Source organism: Phodopus roborovskii, unplaced genomic scaffold (genome assembly GCF_943737965.1).
Source record: "Phodopus roborovskii unplaced genomic scaffold, PHOROB, whole genome shotgun sequence".
Lineage (NCBI taxonomy): Eukaryota > Metazoa > Chordata > Mammalia > Rodentia > Cricetidae > Phodopus > Phodopus roborovskii.
Genome location: NW_026126525.1, coordinates 407794 through 432282, shown reverse-complemented (window position 1 = coordinate 432282; position 24489 = coordinate 407794). Strand labels below are relative to the sequence as shown.

The window sequence follows — 24489 nt, the reverse complement described above, 5'->3', positions numbered from 1 at the left end:
TGTTCAGATAGCCACTTGAGTTTATGAATGCAGTAAATATCCAGTCATGTCTAGAAGACAGCCCTTCACAGTGTCCCTCCCCACTCTCGCCTCTCTCTAGTCCACAGTGCTCCCTGAGAGGGAGTTGATATAAGCTGTAGCCTTCAGAACTGACTGAGCTCTCCCAGGCAAATTTTTCAGCATGCTGAGCAGTTGCAAGTCTCTGCATGGCTGCCTACTGCAAAATTTCCTAACCACAGTTGAGAGCACATATCTAAGGGTGTATTAACATAAATAATGAGAAGACAATATGGCCATTTAACCAAATAGAAGTAGATTCTCCCCTGTGGTCTTTGATGGCTTCAGCCATGAGCTTTTGACCCAGTTTACACTGCCAGGTATGAATTCTTCCTGTGGAACAAACCTCAGATACAGTCAGAAAGCAGTCAGTTACCTATAACAATCACACCACCATTGCACCAGTGGGCACATTTTGCCTAGTAGGTTGGTATTATAATATGTATTGTCCTATTCTTTGTATTTTTTATTCTCTCACACTGACCATCTAGTGCTATGCCCCACCTTTCTGGAGGCCTTTCCTGGTTCTATTCCTTTTTACTCACCAGAGAAAGGCAGAATTTTCATGACATTTTAGCCTAATCCAGATCTACTTCTGTACAGACTGGAGAGCAGGCTCCATACGATGAGAGCAGGTTTGCTCCCTGCCATGGTGTGTCAGCCATGATCCTGAAACAAACAGTAAAAAACAAAGGTCACCTTCAAGTGAGAAATGTTTACTTTTATAACATAACCAGCAAATAATATAAATATAATAAAGTTATAATACATAGAAAACTTAGTAATTTTATTTATTTCATATCTGTGTGTGTGTGCACGAGAGCATATGTGTCTGTATGTATGTCTCGGTCTTCCATTGTTTTGTTTTTCTTTTTTCTTAATTAGGATTTTATAAGTAGTACAAGTGGACCTTTAATCATGACTGTCCTGCCTCAGCCTCTTAACTGTTGGGATTAGAGGCATTTGCCATTATATCTGGCTATTTTATTTTTATGATGTCTGACATGAAAGGAAAATGAAAATTAAACTCTGAATAAATACCCTGAAGTGTTTCCATTATGCTTTTCTAAAGGGTGTGTGCTTCTAGGTGATTCCAAACAAGCCTCCAACGGCCCCGCTGTGGTACCTACCTCTGCTGAGAGCCCCTCAGCTTTAGAGCCAGGCTTTCGAGTTCCTGTGCAGAAGGTAAAATAATGTAAATTTTCTCAAATGTTGAAAGGACTTAAGATTTAATTATGAATTATATGAAAGATTTGTAAACACTAAAATAAGATTGATCCCTAATCCTAACTTTTGCTTATGTCAAAAAAAAAAGAATGTAAGTAAATGTACCTCCTACCTGCTGTAATGAATCTTTTACTTACATTCATAGTCTGTCATAATACCATCTTAAGAGTCTGTGGAGACTTCCCTAACCTTCAGAGCACACACTGGAAGCATTTTTTCAAGCTATCTTCTAGATGCTTGGGATACTTTAACTATGAGGTCCTATTCCAGGCATTTGAAACTAAATTTCAAACTATGAAGGTGGTAGATGGATCCCTTCTCCTTTCTTAGAAGTACTCAGGGAACAAGCCTCTACCTCGATGTTTCTTAATGCTTAGGATTATCGTCTAGACACAAAATCAAGCAATTTCCTCTGTTAACACCCAAAAGTGAACCACACTGAAGCATGCACAACCTTGTAATATTTTAGTTTGCTCTTAGATGAACAACTGAGTTTAAATTGTTTTCCTCAGCTGAAGTCAGAGTCCACAAAGGCCTTTCCAACCTTAGCCTGCTCTTGTCAGAAGATACCATTTTTCTTCCAAAATTTGATTAGTATATATAAACATAGGCTGAATCAAATATTTTTCTACTTTAGGATATAAAGATTAAGAATGCAGACTCTTGGAAAAGTCTAGGCAAGCCAGTGAAACCATCAAGTGTACTGAAATCCTCAGATGAGCTTTTCAACCAGTTTAGAAAAGCTGCCATAGAGAAAGAAGTAAAAGCCCGGACACAGGAGCAGACACGGAAACACCTGGAGCAAAGCTCAAAGGAACCCAAAGTATCTCAAGAAAATCAGAGGTCTGTGACTCACTGACTTCAGTAAGGCCTTGGGAGGTACAGAGATGCCTCTGACAATTTGCCAAGTTACTGTGATTCTTTTGTCTAGTAGAACAAACAACAAATTGTAGTTTTAAGAAGTGTATATATCTTCTCAATATTTTTCTAAGTGGTTATATATAATTTTTAAAAGACAGAAATAGCAAGAAATCGAGCTAGTAAAGATGCAAATGTTACCAAATGATAAGGACTGTATTTCCCAGAACTGTCTTCCAAGTTTTTCCATTCTGATGTAGGAAGATAGTGCTGTGCGGGGGCCATGGTTTGTAAAAACCTTTCTTTTTTTGTTGTTAATATAAAGTACCCAAACAAAACCTGTCACATCAGAAGTAAAGTTTGGGGGCTTGGGGGTATAGCTAAGTTAGTGCATTTGATCCCCATGTGGTAGTGCATACCTGTAATCCCAGCATTAGGGAAGGTGAAGGCAGGAGGACCAGAAGTTTAAAGTCATCCTTAGCTACATAGGGGGCCACATAAGGTCCTGTCAGGAAAGGAAGGAAGGGAGGAGGAGGAGGAACTCTGACAACATGGGACCCATGCATTACTTTTTGTTGTCATTGTTTAATCATGTCTTGTTTTTAAAAAAAAAAAAAAATGTTAAGGAACTTAAAACCTACTTTGAGCCCTCGTGCTTATTTAAGGGAGCTTGGAAATGGCCTTGGAAATGGCTTGCCTCTAGAATCTTTATCAGACAAAGTGGAAAGCAAGTGTCATGGAGAACAGCATGAACAGCAGCCATCGGAAGCTCTAGACATAAGCAAACTCTGGCTTCTCAAAGACCGGAACTTAGCAAGGGAGAAGGAGCAAGAACGGAGGAGAAGAGAGGCAGTGAGTATACCCTAACTTACTGGTCTAACTGGGAAAGGAGAGACTGGCATCTCCTCTCATGTGAGGCCGTGGGGTCAACTCTAAGATAAGAGCTTAGTGTACAGATTTCTACAAGAAACAAGCTGGAGATACTGCAGATCAGCTGTGGAACTCGGGACTAGGACTCCCTGGGCTCTCTTCTTTACTAGACTTTTTTCATTTTCCTGTGACTTAAATTCCTCATTTTAAAAAGGTAATAATGATTCCCTGTGGTGAAGTAAATTAAGCACATAAAGAAAATGGCTGGCATGCAAATGAAGTAATTCACTGTTACTACTTCAGAAACTTGCAGATCACTTCAGACTTGCCATGGCTGCCTGGTCAGTGTTTCTTGTGTCTCTTTAGCTGATGACTAGATTTTAAAAATTGGAAAGAGCCAGAAGGTGGTGGTGCACAGCTTAAATCCCAGAACTCAGGAGTCGAAGGCAGGCAGATCTGATTTCTAGGCCAGCCTGGTCTACAGAGTGAGTTCCAGGATAGCCTGGGCTACACTGAGAAACCCTGTCTCAGAAAAAAAAAGAAAGAGAAACAAATTCAACAAGGTGACAATAGACAACATGCAGCTCAACTTGGTAAGGGACCCAGGTGATCTTACCTTCAGAAGCATGCCATGTCACAGCACTCACGGGAACAATACGGATGTGCTTGGTTCCCATGCTCCTGCTAAGTGTCAGATATTGTATGGCATGTCTGTCTAATTCCAATTAGGACCCTAACGACAGACTAAAGAAACCATTCCAGGCAAACGTATGAGTGCAGCTGGAGTTGTTCGCACAAGCAAGCCTGGGTAAGGGGTTATTCATAGGAACATGGCAGCTCCTTGCGTCTGTGCTCTTCCCTTCTCCAATAGTTGCTAACTGCTGCTATATCCTCAGGAGGGAAAAGGTGTCATTCACCTTTGAACCCTCTCCTTCTCCTTGAAGAAGGAAGTGCCTGATCTTGTGAGGGTCTCACTTGTCATAATCAATGCTGCTCTAACGTCACATGGCAGTGTGTCATACCCAGGGGACAGACTTTAACAGCACTACTCCACCATCAGCACCAGCACAAGTCCATAGTTTGGGGCTGGAGAGATGGTTTGTTGTGCAAGCATGAGGACCAGAGTGCAAATCCCCAGAACCTACATAAATGTGGGGGAGCATTGAGACCTGCCTGTGTTCCAACACTTGGGTTGGGGCAGCGGGAAGAAACAAGGAGCCACCAGAGCAAGTTGGCAGGCTAGAGAAGCTGAATCAGTGAGCTCTGGGTCCAACTGAGAGACCTGCCTCAATATTGGAAGATAGAGGGCAAGCAGGGAAGATGGCCTATGTCAATCTCTGGCTTACATAGGCTCACACACACACACACACACACACACACACAGTAAGTTCACAGTTTCCACTAATATTCACTCTGTATCTTCCATGTTTGTACATGTCATTATTATATGTAAATTAACTAGTTTCATTATGAAAATGCACTGGCCATATTCATACCCCACAACCTACTCTTGACTAGAATCCCTTCCCACTTGTCTCTTTGTCAAATAGTTGCCCTTCTATTTTCATGACTTTCACAAAACTCTAGTTTCTACATACCCCATTCTTTCTCTTTCTGAGTCTCATGTATTTTGCTGAACATGATGTTTTTAAATTCTATTTACTTTCCTGCCAACACATGATTTCATCCTTAATAGTTGAGGGATGCTCCATTACAGATACAGACATACGCATACCACATTTTATTCATACATTCATCTGTTGATGTGCTTACCTATTGTGAACAGTGTCACAGTAAATGTGGTAGATGTTCAGGTTTCTCTGTTTCTATGGTGACTCTGACTCCTTGGGTTTATGACCAGGAATGGTAGGTGTTTTTTGTTTGTTTGTTTGTTTTTGTTTTGTTTGTTTGTTTTAGAACATCTGTACTGATTTCCATAATGTCTATAAACTGATTTCCATAATGTCTATACTAATTTACATTCCCAGCATTCTTTAGATCTTCCTACATCCTTGAGTTTGTTACTTTTTGTTTTCTTGCTGATTATCATTCTGGTTGTGGTGAGATGAAATCTCAGTGTAGTTTTTATTTCTTCAGTGGCTAAAGATGCTGACCATTGAGTTCTGCACTTGCTGGCCATTTGAACTTGCTTTTGTACTCTCCTTTATGGGTTAGATTGTTCGTTTCCTCATTTACCATATATTTTGAGTGCCAGCCCCCTTCTAGATACACAGCTTATAGTTTTTCCCATTCTGTAGACTGTGCACTCTTGTTCCTGCGCTTGGGGAAGGTGGTTAATTTAAGGGTTCTTGCCAGATTTCTGGGCTGTGAATCCTATATACTTATCCTGTGCTTAAATCCTGAAGTGCTTCCTTTTGCCTCTAGGATTTTCAACCTGCCAGGTCTGTTCATTTTCATCTCATTCTAGATTTCCCAATCCCAGTCCTTTCTTCAGTAACATGTTGTCCATTGAAAAGTGAATTGTCCAGTCTCTGTGTTTGTGTGGCTTTCTCTTACTACTCGCTTTTAGGTTTAGTCCATTATGATGGACTAACATAAAAGGTTATTCCACTGATTTGGTATTTAAGACTTGCCTTGTAGTCTAAATTATGATCTTGTTGGGAAAGATCACATGAGCTATTACTGAGAAGAGCATGTTTTCTGTTGCTACTGGATGAAATAATTCTGTAGATCTCAAATTCATTTGATTTGTCATATGGTTTTACTCTGAAGTTTATTTATTTATTTATTTATTGTCTAAATGATCTATTGATGGGAGGGTTGGAGTTACCACTGTGTCTGTGTGCATCTGATGCACACACGCCTATGTTTAAAATGTTCCTTCTTTGTAGTATGCTCTCTCTTCAGACTTTCTTTGGACTGCCAGCCTGCAAATAATGACACAGAGACTTATTAATTATGAAAGCTTGGCCTTTAGCTTAGGCTTGTTCCTAACTACTCTTATAACTCACACTAACCTGTTTCTATTAACCTATGTTCTGACAAATGGCTTTTGCCTCTCTCCCATTATGTATGTCCTACTTGCTTCATGTCTCACTGGAATCTCTTACACGCCTAGATTCATCTCCAGTTCCTCTCTCCCCGTAAGTCCCACCTATATTCTCTTCTGCCTTGACCTCAAGCAGAAATGAATTACAGTTAACAGTGTGTTATTCAGAGATTGTTTTATTGTTTGTGATGCTGTGGCTCAAACCCAGGGTTTTCCACGTGTTATGAATGAACAGCCTCTAGCACTGAGCTGCATCCTCTGCCCCAGAGTTTACTGTACAACACTGCTTTTGTAGAAGTTCCTATTATGATAGGCATGTTCTATTTTCTTTTTCAAACATTTATAGGATTTTTTTTTAATTTATGAATCCTCTTGTTGACACTCACCAAGACCTGACTTTAGTCACCTTCCAGTACTTATACAAAAGTCTGGTATCCCCTAGCAGCCCAGCTCAGCCTGATATCTTCCCGATACCCTAAGCACTTTTCAGGAGCTTGACTAGTCCTAGAACATTTAACAGCACTCAAAGTCCACACCGTGGCTGTCTCCTCCATCAGCCCTGTAGTTCTCCATCTGTGATTGGGACCACAGAGAAAGGGATACCCAGCCTATAGTACCTGCTGCAAAGTCAAGTGGCATTTTAAATCATGAAGAGTCTCTATTTGTAAGTGTTCTACATGAATTGACTCTAGCTAGGATAGATGTGAATCTACAATAAGATTCTACATGCAACCTTCAAAACAACGATTTTAATTTTTTACTTAAATGTAAAAAAGGTTTCGTTACTTTTTCTTCTACTTTTCCAGTGTGCCTGCATATAGATCAGCACGGCCTGATGCTTAGACAGGGACTTTTCCAGCTCTTACATGGCAGACTAACCTTCAAGGAACTATTCAGGCTAGACAATTGGCAGCCTAGGAGGCTGAGCATTCAAAATGTACTGATTTAAGTTTTGTTGTTTTTTCATCTCTAAGGCAAACTTTAAGGATTTCTTATAGTCTATTAGAGTCAGACATGCCCCACCCCTCTTTGTGGTGCTGGACAAATAAGCCTTTTATTACCCTTTTGGTAGGTAGACCATAGCTCTAAATCCTTTCCTACACAATACCGCCACTTCATATCCAAGAAGCCAACCAACTGGCAGCAGACTAGAGCATTTGTGCCTCACTGGTCCACTGCATGGGGATTTTAAATTTTAATGTTTGCCATTACTTCACATGTAGAAAAGTCTTGAAGGATTCCCCTGGAAGCACATGCCCACACTAGAGCATTTCCCGTCCCCTCGCGTGTCACTCATTCCCTCTTATAGTGCTTGTGCTACAATCTACATAAAACTTCTTAATCACATCCAACTTTGCGTGACAAAAGAAACCTGAGAATTTAGTGATCAACCATGCTTCGTTTGTTTGACTCATCATTTTCTGCTCTTCAGCTCATTTCTTAAAGATTACTAATTTGCAAATGAGCACTCTCCCTAGCACTGCCCTATACATTGATCCCATTCTGATAAACAGTTCCCTGTCAGTACCAGAATCAGTGAAAGCCCATAGCATTCTCTCACATGGGGATTGTATATTATATTGCTAAGATTAAACTTTTAAAAAGGTAGGGGTGGTGTGTGTGTGTGTGTGTGTGTCTCTGTGTGTGTGTGTAACATGCTCACACCCACAGAAGTCAGAGGAGTAAGTTTGCCTGGTTAGAGTTACAGGCAGTTGTGGACCACCTAACATGGATGCTAGGAACTAAAGTCAGGTCACTTGTCTGGCTCACTGAGCCATCTTTCCAGCCTGTTTAAGGCAACTTCCTGTGCCTATGTAGTGCTGTGATTGTCACAGGAACAAGAGACACTGTACATCCAGCTTGCATTCTTACTAATGCTCCGTAAGTACTGAGAAACTCTTTGTTGGACAATTAAACTTAAATGTTCTTGTGGCATTTTATTACATGTGTAATATATTTAAAGGAATCACCTATATGTTTAATTTAAAATTGTATATGTATGGTCAGTAAGTTAATCATTGATATTTTGCACAAAATTTTTCCAAATGTGTATTTGTAGAGCTGCAATAAAAGTATGCATCTCAAACTAATTAGAATCTTCTCTTTTCTACAGATGGCGGGTACCATTGATATGACTCTTCAAAGTGACATTATGACAATGTTTGAAAATAACTTTGATTAAAACTCAGTTTTAAATTAACTATCAACTCTAAATGAATGGTACAAATGTTTACAATGCATGTGGTAAACTGATTACTTTCAGCCACCAAGATGCCAATCATATATTGTGTTTTGACTGCCCTAAAATAATTAAATATTTTTCACTTACATTTTTAATAAATATGTTCATTTTAATGACACAATTTATAAAAAGTTTTATAATTTTGATCTCTAAAAGTGAATAGATTTTATTCATTCTACAGAGGATTGTCAGCTATATATTACAGCCCTGATCTAAGCAAGTCTGAAAGGAATCATCTGATTGAAAAAAAATTTTAGAATATATAAAAGTATATAAAAACAGGTTCTGTTGAGTTTTTAACTTTTGGTTGTCTGAACCAATCTGCTTGCTTGTTTGAGACAGAGTCTCCTACACCTCAGGCTGCTTTGTTGAACTCAACAATGTAGCCAAGGATGACCTTGAACTCCTTCCTGATTCTCCTGCCCTTGCCTCTCAAGTGCTGGGACTACATGAATGCCACCGTGCCTGGCTGAGTTTTTACTTTCCAAAGAGATGTTTTTCTGCTGTCAGAATTACCTGGAGTGTCTAACAAGCGATAACTTGTTTCCATGTGCATCATATTGTCAGATGATCTGCAGCGTCCACTTTTAAATTCCATGCTGATTTTTGTTTTGGAGCACTATTAGCTATGGTTTGAAACAAAGTAATAGTAAATATTGTGTATACAAGCTTCTGTAGGAATGTATCAGATTTTTTTTTTAAATGCATAGGTAATGGCAGTGAATATTTGCCTAATTATGGGAAGCCATAGTCTATAAAACATTTATGTTGTGTCATTTTCAAACTGCAATTATGTCTAAACCACGTGTATTCTCTTTTTTAATTTTAAACCTTTGAATTCTTGAAACGTAACTTGATTTTAGTTGCTGTTGTGATAATGTATAAAGTACAAAGTCCAAGTGTGTCCAGACAAAGCCCTGTGTTCTGCTCTAGTTGCATTGCTTGAGGGCAGATGGCCAGGAGGAGGCGCTGCTGCAAACTCAAGGCCAGCAAGTTTCAGAGCAGCTAGGGCTCCACAGCAAGACTTGATGCATGAAAGCAAGAGTGTGTGCATGTGTCCTTGTATGCGTGTCTTCTCTAGAAAGGGAGTAAGAAGTGGTATTACTTTGAAGAAACAACCAGAATTAAAGTTATATCTATCTTATTATACCCTTTTTTCATTTTTTGATTTAAATTAATTTTTTCATACAATATATTCTGATCATGGTTTCCCTGCCCCCCAACTCCTCCCAGCTCCCCACCCACACAACTTTACCCATTCTTTCTCTCTGTCATTGAAAAACAGGCAAACCAAAAAGCAGACAAACCAGAATATAAATAAATAGGTAACAAAGAGTTCAAGAAATACACACACACATTAAAAAAAAATTACAAAATCAGAGAAAAATACAAGCAGAAGACCAGTAAGACAAAAAAACAAACAAAGCAGTATCAAACCAAAATGTATACAACAAAAATGACATTGAATTCGTTTTGTATTGGCCATCTACTGCTTGGTGTGGACCAATGTTTGATTGTACTTAATATATCATGAGACTCCATTGAAGAAAACTAATTTTTCCTTTGCAAGCAGATGTCGGCTACAGCTAATTTCTTGGTTAGGGGTGGGGCCCAAGTCTACTTCCTTCTCTGGGTGCTGAGAACCTGTCTGACTTGAAGCTGTGTGTACTCTGGGGCTACTGGCACAGATTTTGAGTTCATATGCTTGTCAGTCCTGTTGTGGTAGAAGACACTCTTTCCTTGGAGTTGTCCATCACCTCTGACTCTTACAATCTTTCTACCTCCTCTTGCACATAGCAGACTGAACCCTGAGGGAGGGTTTGATGAAGACATCCCATTTAGGACTGAGTGCTCCAGTCTCTCACTCTCTGCATGCTGTCAAGTTCTCAGTCTATGTTAGTTCTCATATACTGTAAGAAATCTCTAAGATGATGGTTGAGTGAAACACTGATCTATGAATATAGCAGAATGTCATTAGGAGTTTTTTTTTTTTTTTTTTTTTTTTTTTTTGCTGTGTTCTTTTAGCAGAACAATAGTATTAGGGTATCCCCAGGGTCCATAACCTATCTTGTCTCAGGTTCTTAGCCACCCGAGCAGTGTCAGGCATGGGCTCAATTTCATGGAGTGAGACTTAAATCCAATCAGAGAATGGGTGTTTTTACTCCCACAACATGTGACATTATTGCATCAGCATGTCATTCAGGGTGTCATCATTTTAGATAGATCACTGTGTTTGTAGTTGGGTTGGTCTTACCTTTCTCCTCTGATAGCCAACAGACTACCAGTCAGCAGGGTGTGACTCCATACTCAGTGAGATATGAAGGGGTTGTTTTTAACAAATAGGGCCTTAACAACAGTTTAATTTCTTTCCTCTATGTGTTTAATAAGCTACGTAGTAGGTTTTCATATGACCCCTTAAATGGCCCTTAGTATTAGTTGTCCCTCCCCATTTTCCCCTTTGGCCCCCTTTTCCTCTTTCTATTTAATGTTCGCACTCCAGTCTCCCTACATCCCTCCATACTACATATTCTGTTTCCCCTTCACTAGTGCCTTAACTCTTACATCTGTGGCTATATAGATTGTAGCATGCCTACAACAATATTCATGAGAAAATTTGGTTTGTAATTTTCTTTCTTAGTGGGGTCTTTGTATAGTTTAGGTATTAGGAATTGTGGCCTCATAAAAAGAAATAGGTGATGTCCCATCAGTTTCTATTTTGCAGAATAATTTGAAGGTATTATTAGTGCTAATTCTTCTTTGAAAGTCTAATAGAATTCTTTGCTGAATCCATCTGGCCCTGGGCTTTTGTTTTTGTTGTTGTTAGGAGACTTTCAGATACTGCTTCTATTTCACTGGGAGTCATGGGTTTGTTAAATTGTCTGACCTTGATCTAACTTTGGTAGGTGGTGTATCAAGAAATTTATCCATTTCTTTTAGGGTTGTCGGTTTCATGGAGTGTAAGTTTTGAAAATATATCCTTCTGATTCTCTGGATTCCCTCTACATCTGTTCTTATGTCCCCCATTTCGTCTTTACTTTGCTGTGCTTTTCAGTTAATTTTGTTTGTTTTTATTTCATTCCTGAATTTGTTTCTTGCTGTCTGCTCTTTTTGGGTGGTGTGATTTCTTTTTTGTTGTTGTTGTTCTTGAGCTTTCAAGTATGCAGCTATGTTCCTAACATGAGATTTCTCCATTTTTTTTTTTGTAGGCACTTAATTCTGTGAACTTGCCTCTTAGAACTACCTTTATTGTTCCCCAGAGTTTTATGTTTTCATTCTCATTAAGTTCAGAAAAAATTAATTTTTCTTGATTGCTGTCTTGGCCCATTTTTCATTCAGTAGAGTTGTCCAGTTTCCATGAGTTTGTAAGCTTTCTGTTGTTGATGATGCTCAGCTTTAATCCATGGTGGTCTGATAGGAAGCAGGGTATTATTTTGATTTTCTTGTATCCGTTGAGATTTGCTTTGTGTCTGAGTATGTGGTTAATTTTGTTGAAAATTCCATGAGGTGAAGATAAAAAGGCATATTCTTCTATGTTTGGCTGGAATATTAGGTCCATTTGCTTTATAATGTCTTGAGCTCCAGCGTTTCTCTGTTTAGTTTTTGTTTGAATGACCTGTCCACTGGTGAAAGTCGGAAACTGAAGTCTCCCACTATCAGGGTGTGAAGGTCAACATATACTTTGCAATATTATGGGTAGATTTTTCCTTTGTTGAGTGTGTAGTGTCCTTCCCGGTCTCTTTTGATTCTAGTTTGAAATCTATTTTGTCAGATATTAAAATGGCTACTCTCTTGCTTTTTTGATCTATTTTTTTGTAATATCTTTTTCCATCTGTCCTTGATATTAAGGTATGTTTCTTGGATGCAGAAGAAGGGTGGATCCTGATTTCTAATTCAGTCTGTACCTTGTATCTTTTTATTGGAAAATTTGAAACTGTTATTGGGAGTTATCCATGAGCAGTTTTTAATTGATTCTTGTTATTCTGTTATGGTGTGAGTTTTCTCCTTCTTTTGATTTACTGTTCAGGGATTGTATATTCTTTGTGTTTCTTGGGTGTGGCTAGCCCCTCCAAGATGGTTTTCCCTCAGGTGCCTTGTGTAGAGCAAGATTGGTAAATAGATTCTTCTTTCTCCGTCTATTGTGATTGAGAGTTTTGCTGGGTATAGAGATCTATAGCCCTACAGATAGAAGTTTTGTTGAGATGGCATCTGCCATCTCCTAGAGTTTGTGGAACACCCATCCAGGCCCTTCTGACTTTCAGAGTCTCCAACAGTCAGCTGTTGTTCTAATGGGTCTGCTTTTAGATGTTGATTTTAATATTCTTTCTTTGTTCTATAAGTTCAGTGTTTTAATTACTGTGGGGGATTTCTTTTCTGATGCTATTTGGTGTTCTATACACTCATGTACCTCCTTCTTTAGGTTGGGGAAATTTTCTCTTATGATTTTGTTGAAAGTATTTTCTGTGCCTTTGACCCTGGGTTTCTTCACCTTCCTCTATTGCTGTTACTTGTAAATTTAATCTTCTCATAATGTTCTGGGTATTTTTAGGTTTGACATTTTCTTTTACTGAGGGATCCATTTCTTCTGCTTTGTCTTCATCAACCATATAGTTTTTTTCGTGTTTTGCACTCTATTGGCAAGGCTTACCTCTGAGGTTTGGTTTGACTTCCTAAGTTTTCCCTTTCCAATTTTTCAGGGTTTTTTGTTTGTTTGTTTGTTTGTTTGTTTGTTTTTGTTTGGTGTGTTTTTGTTTTTCTAAGACACAGGGTTTCTCTATAGCTTTGAAGCCTGTTCTGGTACTCACTTTGTAGATCATGTTGGCCTTGAACTCAGAGATCTACCTGTCTCTGCCTCCCCAGTGCTGGGATTAAAGGTGTGTGCCCAGTCAGTTTGGGTTTTCTTTAGGATTTTATTTGCACTTTCAGGTTTTGAACTATTTTATTCATTTCCTTGTGCTGTTTGTGCTTTCACAGACTTTGTTAAGGGATTCAGTCTTATCTTCTTCTTTATGGTCCTCCCATGTTCATAATTGCTATTGTGAAGTCCTTGCCTTTCTCACAGCCTGCTGGAGTAGGCTTACTGAGTTCTACTGGCGGCATACTGTCTTGGCTATTCGTGTTTGTGTCTAGGCGTCTGGGGTTAGGTTGGTTGAGTTGCCTGCAGATGTTGATACCTGGTCTCGTCTTAGTTGTGTAGATGTTGTTCCATTCTTTGGTTTCTGTTGCCTCTCTGGATCTTAGGAAAGTGTGGTAGCTGTGGGTTCCCTGGTAGAGAGTTCTTCTGCATTTTTTGGTGGGTGGTAGAGAGAAGTAGAGATGTGCTAGGAGCAAGGGCTAGATGGATTTCAGGAAGTGCTCAGGGGATTTTTGTAAACATCTAGAGGTATAAATAGTATAAGAATCATTTTTCCTCTAAGCTTCATCTTTAAAGAGAGCCCCTAGCATGTGATGCAGACATTCATTCTGCCCAGCAACTGAAGGAGGCAGCAGGAGAGGGTAATGAACTGGGAGGACCAAAGATAGGTGCATGAGCATGGGGTGAGAAAGGTTTGCCAGAGTTTATCTTTAGTGCTGACATGACCTTTCAAAATTTATTTCCTGATACCTAACATTTTAAAAAATATTGATAGTCTCTAAAATATTTATTTTTTAAAAAGTTGCTTCAAAACTTTAAAGTGCAGTTAAAGCAGGCACCTGTCTCATGGGCCTTCGGTCCTATTCTCTGGGACTTCTTGTTTAGCATGTAAAAAAAAAAAAAAAGCCAATTTGGGGATCCAAGAACTTGCCATTTTTAGTGCTTGCTGGTTAAATTATCATAGTCACCATACATAAAACCAGATGGAGTACCAAATGTCTTTTTTTCCCCCCCTTTTGGCCCGAATATTTCCTTCTTTCTCATCTTTCTGTTTTCCATTTTAGTGTCTTTTATTTCCTGAAAATTGTTGCCTTCTGTGTTAGTCAGAGAGATCTGTGGTTTGAATCTGATTTCCGTGCTTCTTTTAGGAGTAGCTCATCACCCCAAGCTCTGTTCTTCCCACTGAATCTGGGGTTTATCCTGCAGTTTCAGAACATGTGTGGGCTCAAGAATATGCATGACTTAGGAAGTCCCAATAAGGTTCCTTCCAACCTGGGAACAGAGCATGTTATACAATGTCTTGAGTTTCCCTGTGAGGTCATTGCACATTCTACAGAATTTTCCCTGACATCTCTTCCTTGTTGAGTTGGAAAATGACTGGCTCTTATCTTTGACATCTTCACAATCAGGAACTGCTTGCCATCCAGCCTGACTACTTGAGTTTGATCCCCAGGATCAATGTTATGGAAGGAGAGGATCTACTACCACAAAGTCTCTGACATCCACACATTTGTCTAACAATACATACATACCATGTAATTTAAAAAAAAAAAAAAAAACCTAAAACTAAAATACTTACACTTACCATCCAATCCCTTACTGAGAATGTGTTAGAAATTTGCCAACCATTGATCCGTAGGACAAAACATATCTAATGAGAATCCTTGAAACCAGCCAGAAATAACAAAAATCATTTTTTTGAGCCAACAGTTTTGACTTTCTTAAAATTGAGAAAAATGAATTCTATAGGTATCTACGTGTGTGTGTGTGTGTGTGTGTGTGTGTGTGTGTGTGTGTGTGTGTGTAAGCATGACTGGAGGCTAGAGGTGGGTGTGTTTGGCACCCTCTGTTGTCACTCTTTAGAAAAGGTCACCCCAGTGATCCTACGTCACTGGGGTGTGAGCCACCATGCCTGGCTGAGTCTTTTTATCTTGGAAGTATAATATTCCAAGAACTGTGAAAAATAAAACCATATCTAAGATGTTTTTCAGTGGCTATCATAATAACATAAACAAAATATGTAACCAGGCAAAGAAATTGCTATTTTAGATTATTTTAACTTCACCAAATGAGTTATCAGCAACAAAAGTACTAAAACAGAGGAAGTCAAACTTCAAAGATTTGAAAGAAAAGAGCCTGTTAGCTTGAAGTGTTGAGATTTTGGATGCCATTCTTTTTGACACTAAAGAGTTTGCTAATCTTGTACATTTTCTCATTGTGTATCTGAGTACAGCTTTTCTCATTGGGCAGTGTCCTTAGGGGATAGCTGGTTATCAGTAAGGTGTGATAATCATAGCTGTGCCCTGTTGTATTTCTTTTTGCTCTATTCTGAACTGTTTGCCATGGGAGGGTGTACACTGATGAGAGTCTAAGTTTGTAAGGTAATAGTTTTTCTGTGAGGGGAGGAAAAGCTACATGCAGTTCTCTGCTGACTACAAGGTTCTTTCACACTGTAGATTGTAGTTCTGTGCATATAGCAAGGAAGACAAGTCTTTGCTGAAAAATAAAAATGGAAGTGTATGTCAGCTTGGGATTCTGAATGCATTAAGAATATCAAATGACAGTGGAATGAAGGCAGCATTTTATCACAGGATGTCTACTCTCAATGTAGAATATCCCCATTCTGTTTCTAGTTACCCCATCTAGACCGCATGGTCTCTGCTGTAGATGTACCACAAGAAAATAGGATGCAATGATCAAATGGAAAGCTTTTGCATTGTGTGTGTTAGAAGAGTTTACATGAATTTTTATTAAAGAGAAATGAGAAAGAACCCTGAAGAGTGAGAGGGAATCCTAGGGAGGACTCCCCCTGTCTTGGTTACTTTCAATTGCTGTGATTAGACAATATAGAAGAAAGAGTTTATTGGGGACTTAAAGCTTCTGAGGCAGGCAGGCATAGAGCTGGAGCAGGAGCCAAGAGATCTAATTAGGAATGATGTGGGCTTTTGGAACCTCAAAGCCCAACCCCAGTGATGCACCTTCTCTAACAAGGCCATACCTTCTAATGCTTCTCAAACAACTGAGAACAAAATATTGGAACATGGACATATTGGGATCATTCTCATTCAAACTGCCATGTTGCTCATGGAAAGGTCTTTAAAATGGCCAGATTTGAAAGAGGGTTCTTGCACTTATAGCCCATTGACCACAACCCAATCTCTTAGTGAACACCTGAAGCCTGGATAATTGAGAGCAACACACAGGCATTGCTAAGTTTTGGCCTGATGAGAGTTTAGGAGATGTGTATGGATAATGAACATGGAGAGACAGCCAGCTTCTTTGATACTGAGGGGAATAAAACTTAAGTCATATATTACTTAGCTCATCGCTAGCTAAAATATTTTTTATCATCACATGTTGAGGAGGATTAGTGGGAATTCACACACAACCAGTCCAGGCTAAATAAATGTAACAGTTTTATAAAATTTGCTGTCTTGTAAGAGCAAATAGTTGTATTTTCAAATCTTCTCTGATAGTTAAGTAGCAGTTCCCTCCAAGCATATGCCGGAAAGAAACCATTACAGACTAGGAGACATGAACAAGAACACACAAAACACATACAAACAAGGATCATAAGAAGAGAGGAAGAGAGAATGTAAAGATGCAATCCCAATTGGATATGACCCTGGAAATGGAACTAAAGAGCTACAGCAATTACACGATTTTATTAGCACTGGTGGGCTTCAGATACATGAGTGTCAAGCAAAACCTCACATCGTGTACAAAAACTGCATCACATGAAATCTAAAACTATAGTAAAACTTAAAAAAGCTTTAGGCTCTATTGTCTAGGCCAGGTGTTTTTAGATGTCTTGACATTGCATGTATGAGTAATAAATGGAAAAAGTGGCAAATTTGACTTCAACTTTATTTTTGGTTTTCGAGACAGGGCTTCTCTGTGTGACATCCCTGATTGTCCTGGAACTAGCTCTGTGGACCAGGCTCATCTCGATCTCACAAAGATCCACCTGCCTCTGCCTCCCCAGTGCTGGGATTAAAGGCAGATGCCACCACCGTCTGGCCCCATATTAGGTTTAATAAAGGTTTGTAATAAACTACAAAAAACTCTAAAACTCAGTTGTGAGAAAGCCTAAAAAACAAACAGTAAAAGTGTTTCTGGGTCTAACCAGTACTAGCAAATGAGGCCTGCCACCCCTGCAAGGCCTTGGTCCCATTGTGGGGATGGGAATCAACACTGGAAGACTTGTACAGACCCTTTGTTGAAGAAGAGTATATCTGAGTGCCATGCGACCACACAGAAGAAGCCTGGTGCTACTCACCATTAGAAAAACAAATGCAAACTTAGTTGTACTCTTTTTTTATTGATTGCTGAAGTCAGTATACAAAGTAGTAAGCTTTATTATGGCATATTCAGGCATGTGTGTCCTAATTCATCGACCTCTCTTGGGTGGCTCGCTTCTTCCTGAGGTCAGCCCCCCTTACTGAAATTCAGTGTTCACTGTGCAGCTCTAGGATGGTTGGAATTAAGATGAGTTCAGCAACCAGCACGTTCAAAACTGGGACTCAGAGACTCAGGTTGTTAAGGACTCCAAAATTGTATGGTCACTTTTTTTTTTTTTTTTTTTTTTTTTTTTAGAATTGAACCCAGGGCTTTTAAGAATTCTGGTTTGCAGGAAACCAGTTTGATTCTCTCTCTCTCGGAAGCCAAAGTTCCTGTTAGCCACGTAGGTGAAATTAAAATGTTCACAAACAACACTTAATGTTGATGTAGTTATAACAGACCTCAGTTACACTCTGGAAGGAACAGGACAGAGTTGGCTCAGCAGTTAGTACTTTTTCAGAGGAACTGAATGCAGTTCCTAGCGAGAGGGGAAGAGGGCGCAGACTCACACCCACCTGCAACACCCCGTCCAAAGGATCCAATGCCCTCTTCTGGCCTCTGTAGGCACCTACAGATCCACACTCACCCTCATGCATGCACAGGAGAGGAGAGGAGGAAAGGGAAGAATGAAAGAACGAATGTTTCTTAACTGGGGATTTGATAACTTGTGGGATCTACATCAATGGGGGTAGGAAGAGGGAAGGGGAAGGGGAAGATTAAGAAGGAGGGAAGGGGAAGGACAGCTTGCTAAGAGCAAGGGAACAGACCAACTGGTTGCCCGCACCTTGGTGCATTTTGTGCCTTTCGCTCTTTTTTTCTGCCTGGCCTGGTAACTTTGAAGAAACAGTTAAAGTGAACAGTTAACATCTGCAAGAGATTGTCTAGTGTACCTACCTGAAGAAATAATGCCACAATTTAGTAAAAGTCCCTCCCGCCCTCCGTGGTTCTTGCATCCAGAAAAAGGCCTGAGGCATTCCCGGTTATCCGGGAACTTGAACCTGTTCAGAGCAGGACGCTTCGGCGGGAACCCAGGATGGCATTCAGCGCCGCCTTCCTTTCGCTAGGCGCTAGCGAAGTGGCACGGGAGGCAGAGGACAACCGGAGCCGGCCTCTCTCTGTGCGGTCCCGGAGGCCTGGGCGCGCGGCGTGTGCGAGGTCGGGCGGGCGCGCGGGGAGGGCGGCAGGCGGGGCAGGGACGCCACAGCTCGGCTCCCGAAAGGCCGCCCCATGGCCCCGCCGCGCCCGCCCCGCCTGGTGCCCGCGCTGCGCGCCCTGCTGTACTGGTCCCTAGTGTACGGCTACTGCGGGCTGTGCGCCTCCGTCCACCTGCTCAAACTTTTGTGGAGCATCGGCAAGGCACCGGCTCAGACCTTCCGCCGGGCGGCCCGGACAAACCCTCCGGCGTGCCTGAACGACCCCTCCTTGGGTACCCACTGCTACGTGCGGATCAAGGTGAAGGCCGGCGCGCGCTAGAGGGAGGGGAGGGTGACGCCAGTGGGAGATGCGGGAGCCAAGGGTGCCTGGCTGATTCTAAGAAATGTGTCCTGGCTACCAGGACGCACTGTGAGGCTCCCGGAGGACCCCGGGGAAAGCAGGGGGGACAGGGCTGGGGGCTCTATAGGGGCTCTGTTTATGTCTGTCTGCTTTCTCCTTGTTGCCTGTGTGGATGGCGGGGGAGACTATTTCTATGTGGAATTTCTCTTAACCGGATCCAACTCAGAATAATTCAACCCCCTTTCTTACTGCAAGAAGCCTTTAGTACTCAGATCAGCTGCAGAACAACGCCCCTGGCGTTGTCCTGCTGTCTTAGGCTTCTCGGGGTTTTGAGATGGAGAGAGAAGGACGGTTATTTGGAAAGTCATTTCTGATTTCAGATGACCTAGGCAGGTCTACACAGTAAAGAAATGGTGTGCGTTTATGAGGAATGCCGATGTGAACAGTCAGGTATCAGAGGGATAGAAATGAAGCTTCGTCCCCTCAGCTTTTAAAAGGTGTCAACCATACAGACAGATTGTCATTGTCAATGCTTGTCCCAACTTCTGTCACAGCCCACAGGCGTTCTATTTCCTGACGTCAGGTGGTGGAGTGGAACAGTCCCTGTGATACGCCTTATGGTCTGACTCACGGACCTCTCAAAGGCAACATATCAGGAGATGTTTGTGTTACTGAGTCCTGACTTTCTGTCAGCAGCTAAATCCCCCAGCAACTGGGATTCAGAAAGGCAGGAGGAGCCTGAAACAGATGTTAAGAATTAAGTGCATTCACATTAGGAAAAACAAACAAATAAACAAAAAGCAGAAAATTGAACTTAATATAATCCATTATTATAATTATCGACCTGGCATATACCCAGTACAATAAAGTATTTATTAAATGCAGTCCGGTGGCCATAGCACTTTATTCTTCAAGACTCACCACCACTAAAACAATTTTTAAAAGATAACAGCAAATTCACATTTGTTAACTGTCCAATTTATGAACAAAACGCAGCTTAAGGATCGTCGAGAGTTCCCTGAAGCAGAACCAAGAAATAGGCACAATGGTGGTTCTCGTCATGTGGTCACCACTTTCCTCTCTACTTCTGTTGATTTATTTGGTGATGCTGGGATCAGCCCAGGGCCTTGATCATGCTGGACAAATGCTCTGCTAGTGAGCTATAGCTGCAACCCTCCCAACTACTTTTATGACTTACACGACTTGTTTGGGCCTCGTTGGGGGAGGGGGTTGCGGTGTTGGGAACTGAAGTCAAGGTCTTGTAAAGCAAGCACTATGCTGAGCTGCACAGCAGCCTCAGCCCCTGGGCCTCATTGTCTAAATCTGTAAGCTGATAGAGTTGAATGAAATGACCTGCCAGATTCTTTCACGTCAAAGTCCAGGGTCCACACTCCACATTTGACTTCTACTATCGTTCATACTTTCAGGGATTTTGCTTCTCTTTCTTCTCTGTTTTCCTGTTTCCTTGGTGTTTGCTGTATTCTTTTCTTCTTCCCATTCCCTTTCCTTTCCTTGGGCTACCTTATCTCACATGTGCACAGAGAAGTCTTGGGCACTTGGTGTATCCCACAGTTAGAAGCACACACAGAAGGAACAGGCGACAAGGTGACCATATATGAAGCACTCAAGGTAATAGTGTGGGAAGGAGATACCTAAAAATAAGAGAAGGAGGTGTGAATTACATAAGTGATGGCACAGCTTCTGACGGGCCAGCTGAGCAGAGTACACGAGATAGACTTAGCAAAACTGAAATTCAAATCAGAATTACTTACATATCCTGCAGGGTGTGAAACCTGACACCTCACTAAGACTAAAGCTACATTGTGGCATTGCTTCAGAAGCTCAGAATACATACATTGACCCCCATGGCAGAACAAAGAAGAGGGGTATTCTAAAGGTTAATTGGTCCTTTTATCCTATTGATAACTCACATTGTTAAATTAGTACTTATTTCTTAATGCTAAAATAATGGCTCGATGGAAATGCTAATCGTCTTAGCTGGATGATGCTTGATTATCATGTTATCCATACTTTGCACTTTCAGGATTCAGGGTTAAGATTTCACTATGTTGCCGCCGGAGAAAGGGGCAGACCACTCATGCTACTACTTCATGGATTTCCAGAATTCTGGTAAATTTACCAACTAACTTTTTTCTTTTGCATTAACACTTTACATTCTGCCTTAGTCCATTTGGTGCTGCAGTGAAAAGATTAGGTTATTTTTTTCTTAGGTCTGGAGGCTGGGGGGGGGGTCCAAAATCAAGAGCTGGTGTGAGCTGCCACTTACTGAATGTGATTGGGGTGGGAAGGAAAGAAAACAACAGAGGGTGAATTTGTGCTTAATCCCACAAGGTCAGGATCACTCATGTCTGAATCATGTCTAACAAATCCTACTCATGACACTACTACAATCAAAATTAATCGTCACTGTGAGTTTTGCAAACAGTCTAATTGTAGAACTCACTGTAGAATCACTTTCTTGTAAGGCCAGATCATCTTCCAGGGTGATTACTCCTGAATGTTCCCAAAAGCACAGCGATGGTTTCTCTCCTAATCTAAAAATATGCACACATAAGACCATCCTAATTGTTTTTCGAGACAGTGGCCTTAAACTCAGAACCTCCTCTTTCAGTCCACCAGTTGTGCTTGTATGTGTGTCTGTTGGGGGGGCTTTACCACCCCAACTCTGCCTTTCTCTCTGAAGAATAAAAAAGTCTTCAGTTTTCTGAAGTTTCAAGTTATAAAACATTTTCTGTAGAGTAACTACTGTGAATAAAATAAAAAATAAATACATCCCCAGTAAGGGAAGGAGATCTGAGCACAGCCTTGGAACACTTGGCAGGAAGCTTTTGGCCTGTTGAGAAGGCAGAGGAAAGACATGGCCCTAGGTGCATAAGAACGTGGGCTCTATTAAATATCTACATGTTTTAAAGTAAAAGAAAAAATTCCTGTAGCCAAAAATTTATAGTGGTTACTAGCCTAGTCTATTTGTGTGGTTAGAATAAAATACCAGAACAGACGTTTACTTCTCATAGTTCTACAGGTCAAGATGTTCAAGCTTAAGTCCTTGGTGATTCAGTGTCTGTTGAAGGCCCAGACCCTTTTTCCAAAATGCTGCCTGGCTGCTTTGCCCTTCAGAGGGACTGCCATCTCCTCATGTGGTAGAAGGGAGGAGAAAAGGGGAGGGCTAGAATTCTCCTGAGGGCTTTACTCAGTTGGGTTGTTAATATCACGAGCCCTGACCTCGTGTCTTAACCACTCTTTAAAAGCCTTTCTCTTAATACCATGGTGGTGGTTTGAAAGAAAATGGCCCCCAAAGGCAGTGGCCTTGTTGGAGGAAGTGCATCACTCTGGGGGCGGGCTTTGAGGTGTCCTTTGCTCAAGCTTCCCTTAGCCTGACTATCAGTTGACTTCCTGTTGCCTGCAAGTCAAGAGGTAGCACTCTCAGCTCCAGCACGGCCTCTGCCTGCACACTTCCATGCTCTCATGATGATAAGGGACTGAAACTGTAAGGTAGCCACCCCAATTAAATACTTTCCTTGGTCATGGTGTCTCTTCACAATAATGGAAACCCAAACTAAAACAACTGTCATTTTGGCAAATTGTTTCAGAATATGAATCCAGGAATATTTATAGGCAATATCAGTGATGAAAGGGCATATTTCCCATTCTCTAATGATCCCAAAGGACCCAAATAAAAACAGATGAAAGTAACATCCAATTAAGAACAATTAGCATATTTAAAAGAGATGGAAGAGGCTGGGGTGAGAAGAAAGTCCTTTTTGTCAGCAGAGAGATATGACCTTCAGATGGTTCATGAACTAAATAGTTTAGGGAGCGGATAAAAAAAGATGTTCCCTGGGTTGACTCAAAAGTAGAATATTGGCTAACATTTGAAAGCCCAAAATCTCTCTCTTACTGTCTCATGGTGTCTGGAATTCTACCATTACAAATTCTTCTTGTTATTTAGAGCATTAAAGTTTTGTGTCTTGATTTAAGCAGCCCTGAGAGCTTATTTGGAGGCTCTTGCAGGGGTGCACAACTTCCCACATACCATTGACCAGAGAAAGGCCCTCCTCTACCTAGGAAGTTTGTCCTCTTCCACCCACCAGGAAGCTTCAGAAGGCTTCACATGGAGTGGTGAGGGAGGAAACAGACGTCCCACTTAGCAAAACAGATCAGCCACATCAACGCTGATGATAAAGGGGTTGACACTGAGTCACTGCCAGATAGACATGGCAGTCTTAAATGCATCTGGCTCTAGGAATATTACCGTTAGACAATTTAGTCATTTTATGAATGAAGGGGAGTCAGTCTATGGATAAGTGCACTGAGCATGTTAGTGTTCTAGAAAATATTGGCATGGAAGAAAAGGATACAGGGTGGCAAAGGACTATCCGTCACCTAATTTCTACAGTGTAAGAAGCCTACAGATATATTACTGAGAAGACTTTCATACTTGAAAGTTTCCACCCTACTCTGGCTTTAGCTTCATGGATAAATTTGTCATTGTCATCTGTTGTTCCATCTGGAGGCAACCTAATTAAGAAGGAGGAAAAACTCCCAGTGCAATTTGAGACATGTGTAGGGATTCGCTCACCTCATGTAGGCACAACATGGCCTCTTACTATTATATGTTATTCTGAAGCATTAATCAAATTTGCTCCGAGTGACAGAAGCAGTGAGTCCACTTAGGGTCACAGTAATGTCCTGGTTGGTTCCTGTTGCCAACTCAAAGAGTCAGCCTCAAGTGAAGAATTGTTAAGATCAAATTGGCCTGTGGCCATGTCTTTGAGAGGTTTCTTGATTGATAATTGAGGCAGGAGATCCCAGCCTGCTATGGGCAGCACTCTGGCTAGACAGATGGGATTGGTCTAGATAAGAAAGCTAGCTGAGTGTAAGAGGGAAGTTTCTGCATCAGTTCCTGGCCTGACTTCTCTAAGTGATAGACTGCTACCAGGAATGTAAGGTGAAATAGACCTTTTCCTCCCCAAATTGCTTATGGTTAGAATGGTTTTTTATCAATTTATTTTTTTAATTCTTATTTTACATATCGATCCCAGTTCCCTCTCCTCCCTCCCTCCCCCTTTCCCTCTCTCCCACCCTCTCATTCCCTCCATCCACCCTCCCCTCCCATCCCCCCTACACCACATGTAGAGTGATGCCCTCCAGGAGGGGTCATCTAAATCTGTTAAGTCATTTGGAGTAGAGACTATGGCTTCTCTCCTGTCTCTATGTTAGTACTCTGCATTGTGGTTAGAATGTTTTATCACCATGACAGAAAAGCAAAATAGAACAAGAACCCTAGATATCATTTATAATATTCTTGCAGAGGCGAGGTGAGGATAGACTCAAAGCATGCAAAAAATCCTTCATGTGGCCCCAGCAAATACTCTAAGTCTGTCCATTTGGGGCTGGGAAGATGGTTCAGTATGTAAAGCACCCACTGCTCAAGTATGGGGATCCAACATCCTCTTCTGGTCTCCACAGACAATCTCACAGGCACAGACACAGACACACAATGGTTTTCAAATCCCA

General features: G+C 41.0%; 2 protein-coding genes across 12 annotated transcripts in view; both read left to right on the top strand.

Annotated features, from left to right (window-relative positions):
• The window catches only part of Brdt (bromodomain testis associated), a 56064-nt gene extending 47679 nt beyond the window's left edge, over positions 1-8385 (top strand). For 7 of the 11 annotated variants that reach the window (XM_051198251.1, XM_051198248.1, XM_051198243.1 and 4 more), the window contains 4 exons: positions 1130-1242; positions 1922-2127; positions 2808-2994; positions 8136-8385. In XM_051198251.1, the coding sequence (XP_051054208.1) occupies positions 1130-1242; positions 1922-2127; positions 2808-2994; positions 8136-8204 (575 nt within the window). In that variant the 3' untranslated portion in view covers positions 8205-8385. The remainder of the gene's footprint in view (positions 1-1129; positions 1243-1921; positions 2128-2807; positions 2995-8135) is intronic. The other 4 variants (XM_051198250.1, XM_051198252.1, XM_051198253.1 and 1 more) reach the window with 4 other exon arrangements.
• Positions 8386-18265: 9880 nt separating this feature from the next.
• Ephx4 (epoxide hydrolase 4) overlaps positions 18266-24489 on the top strand; it is a 28586-nt gene continuing 22362 nt past the window's right edge. The window contains exons 1-2 of the mRNA XM_051198330.1: positions 18266-18909; positions 20996-21081. Coding sequence (XP_051054287.1) covers positions 18685-18909; positions 20996-21081 — 311 coding nt within the window. The 5' untranslated portion in view covers positions 18266-18684. The remainder of the gene's footprint in view (positions 18910-20995; positions 21082-24489) is intronic.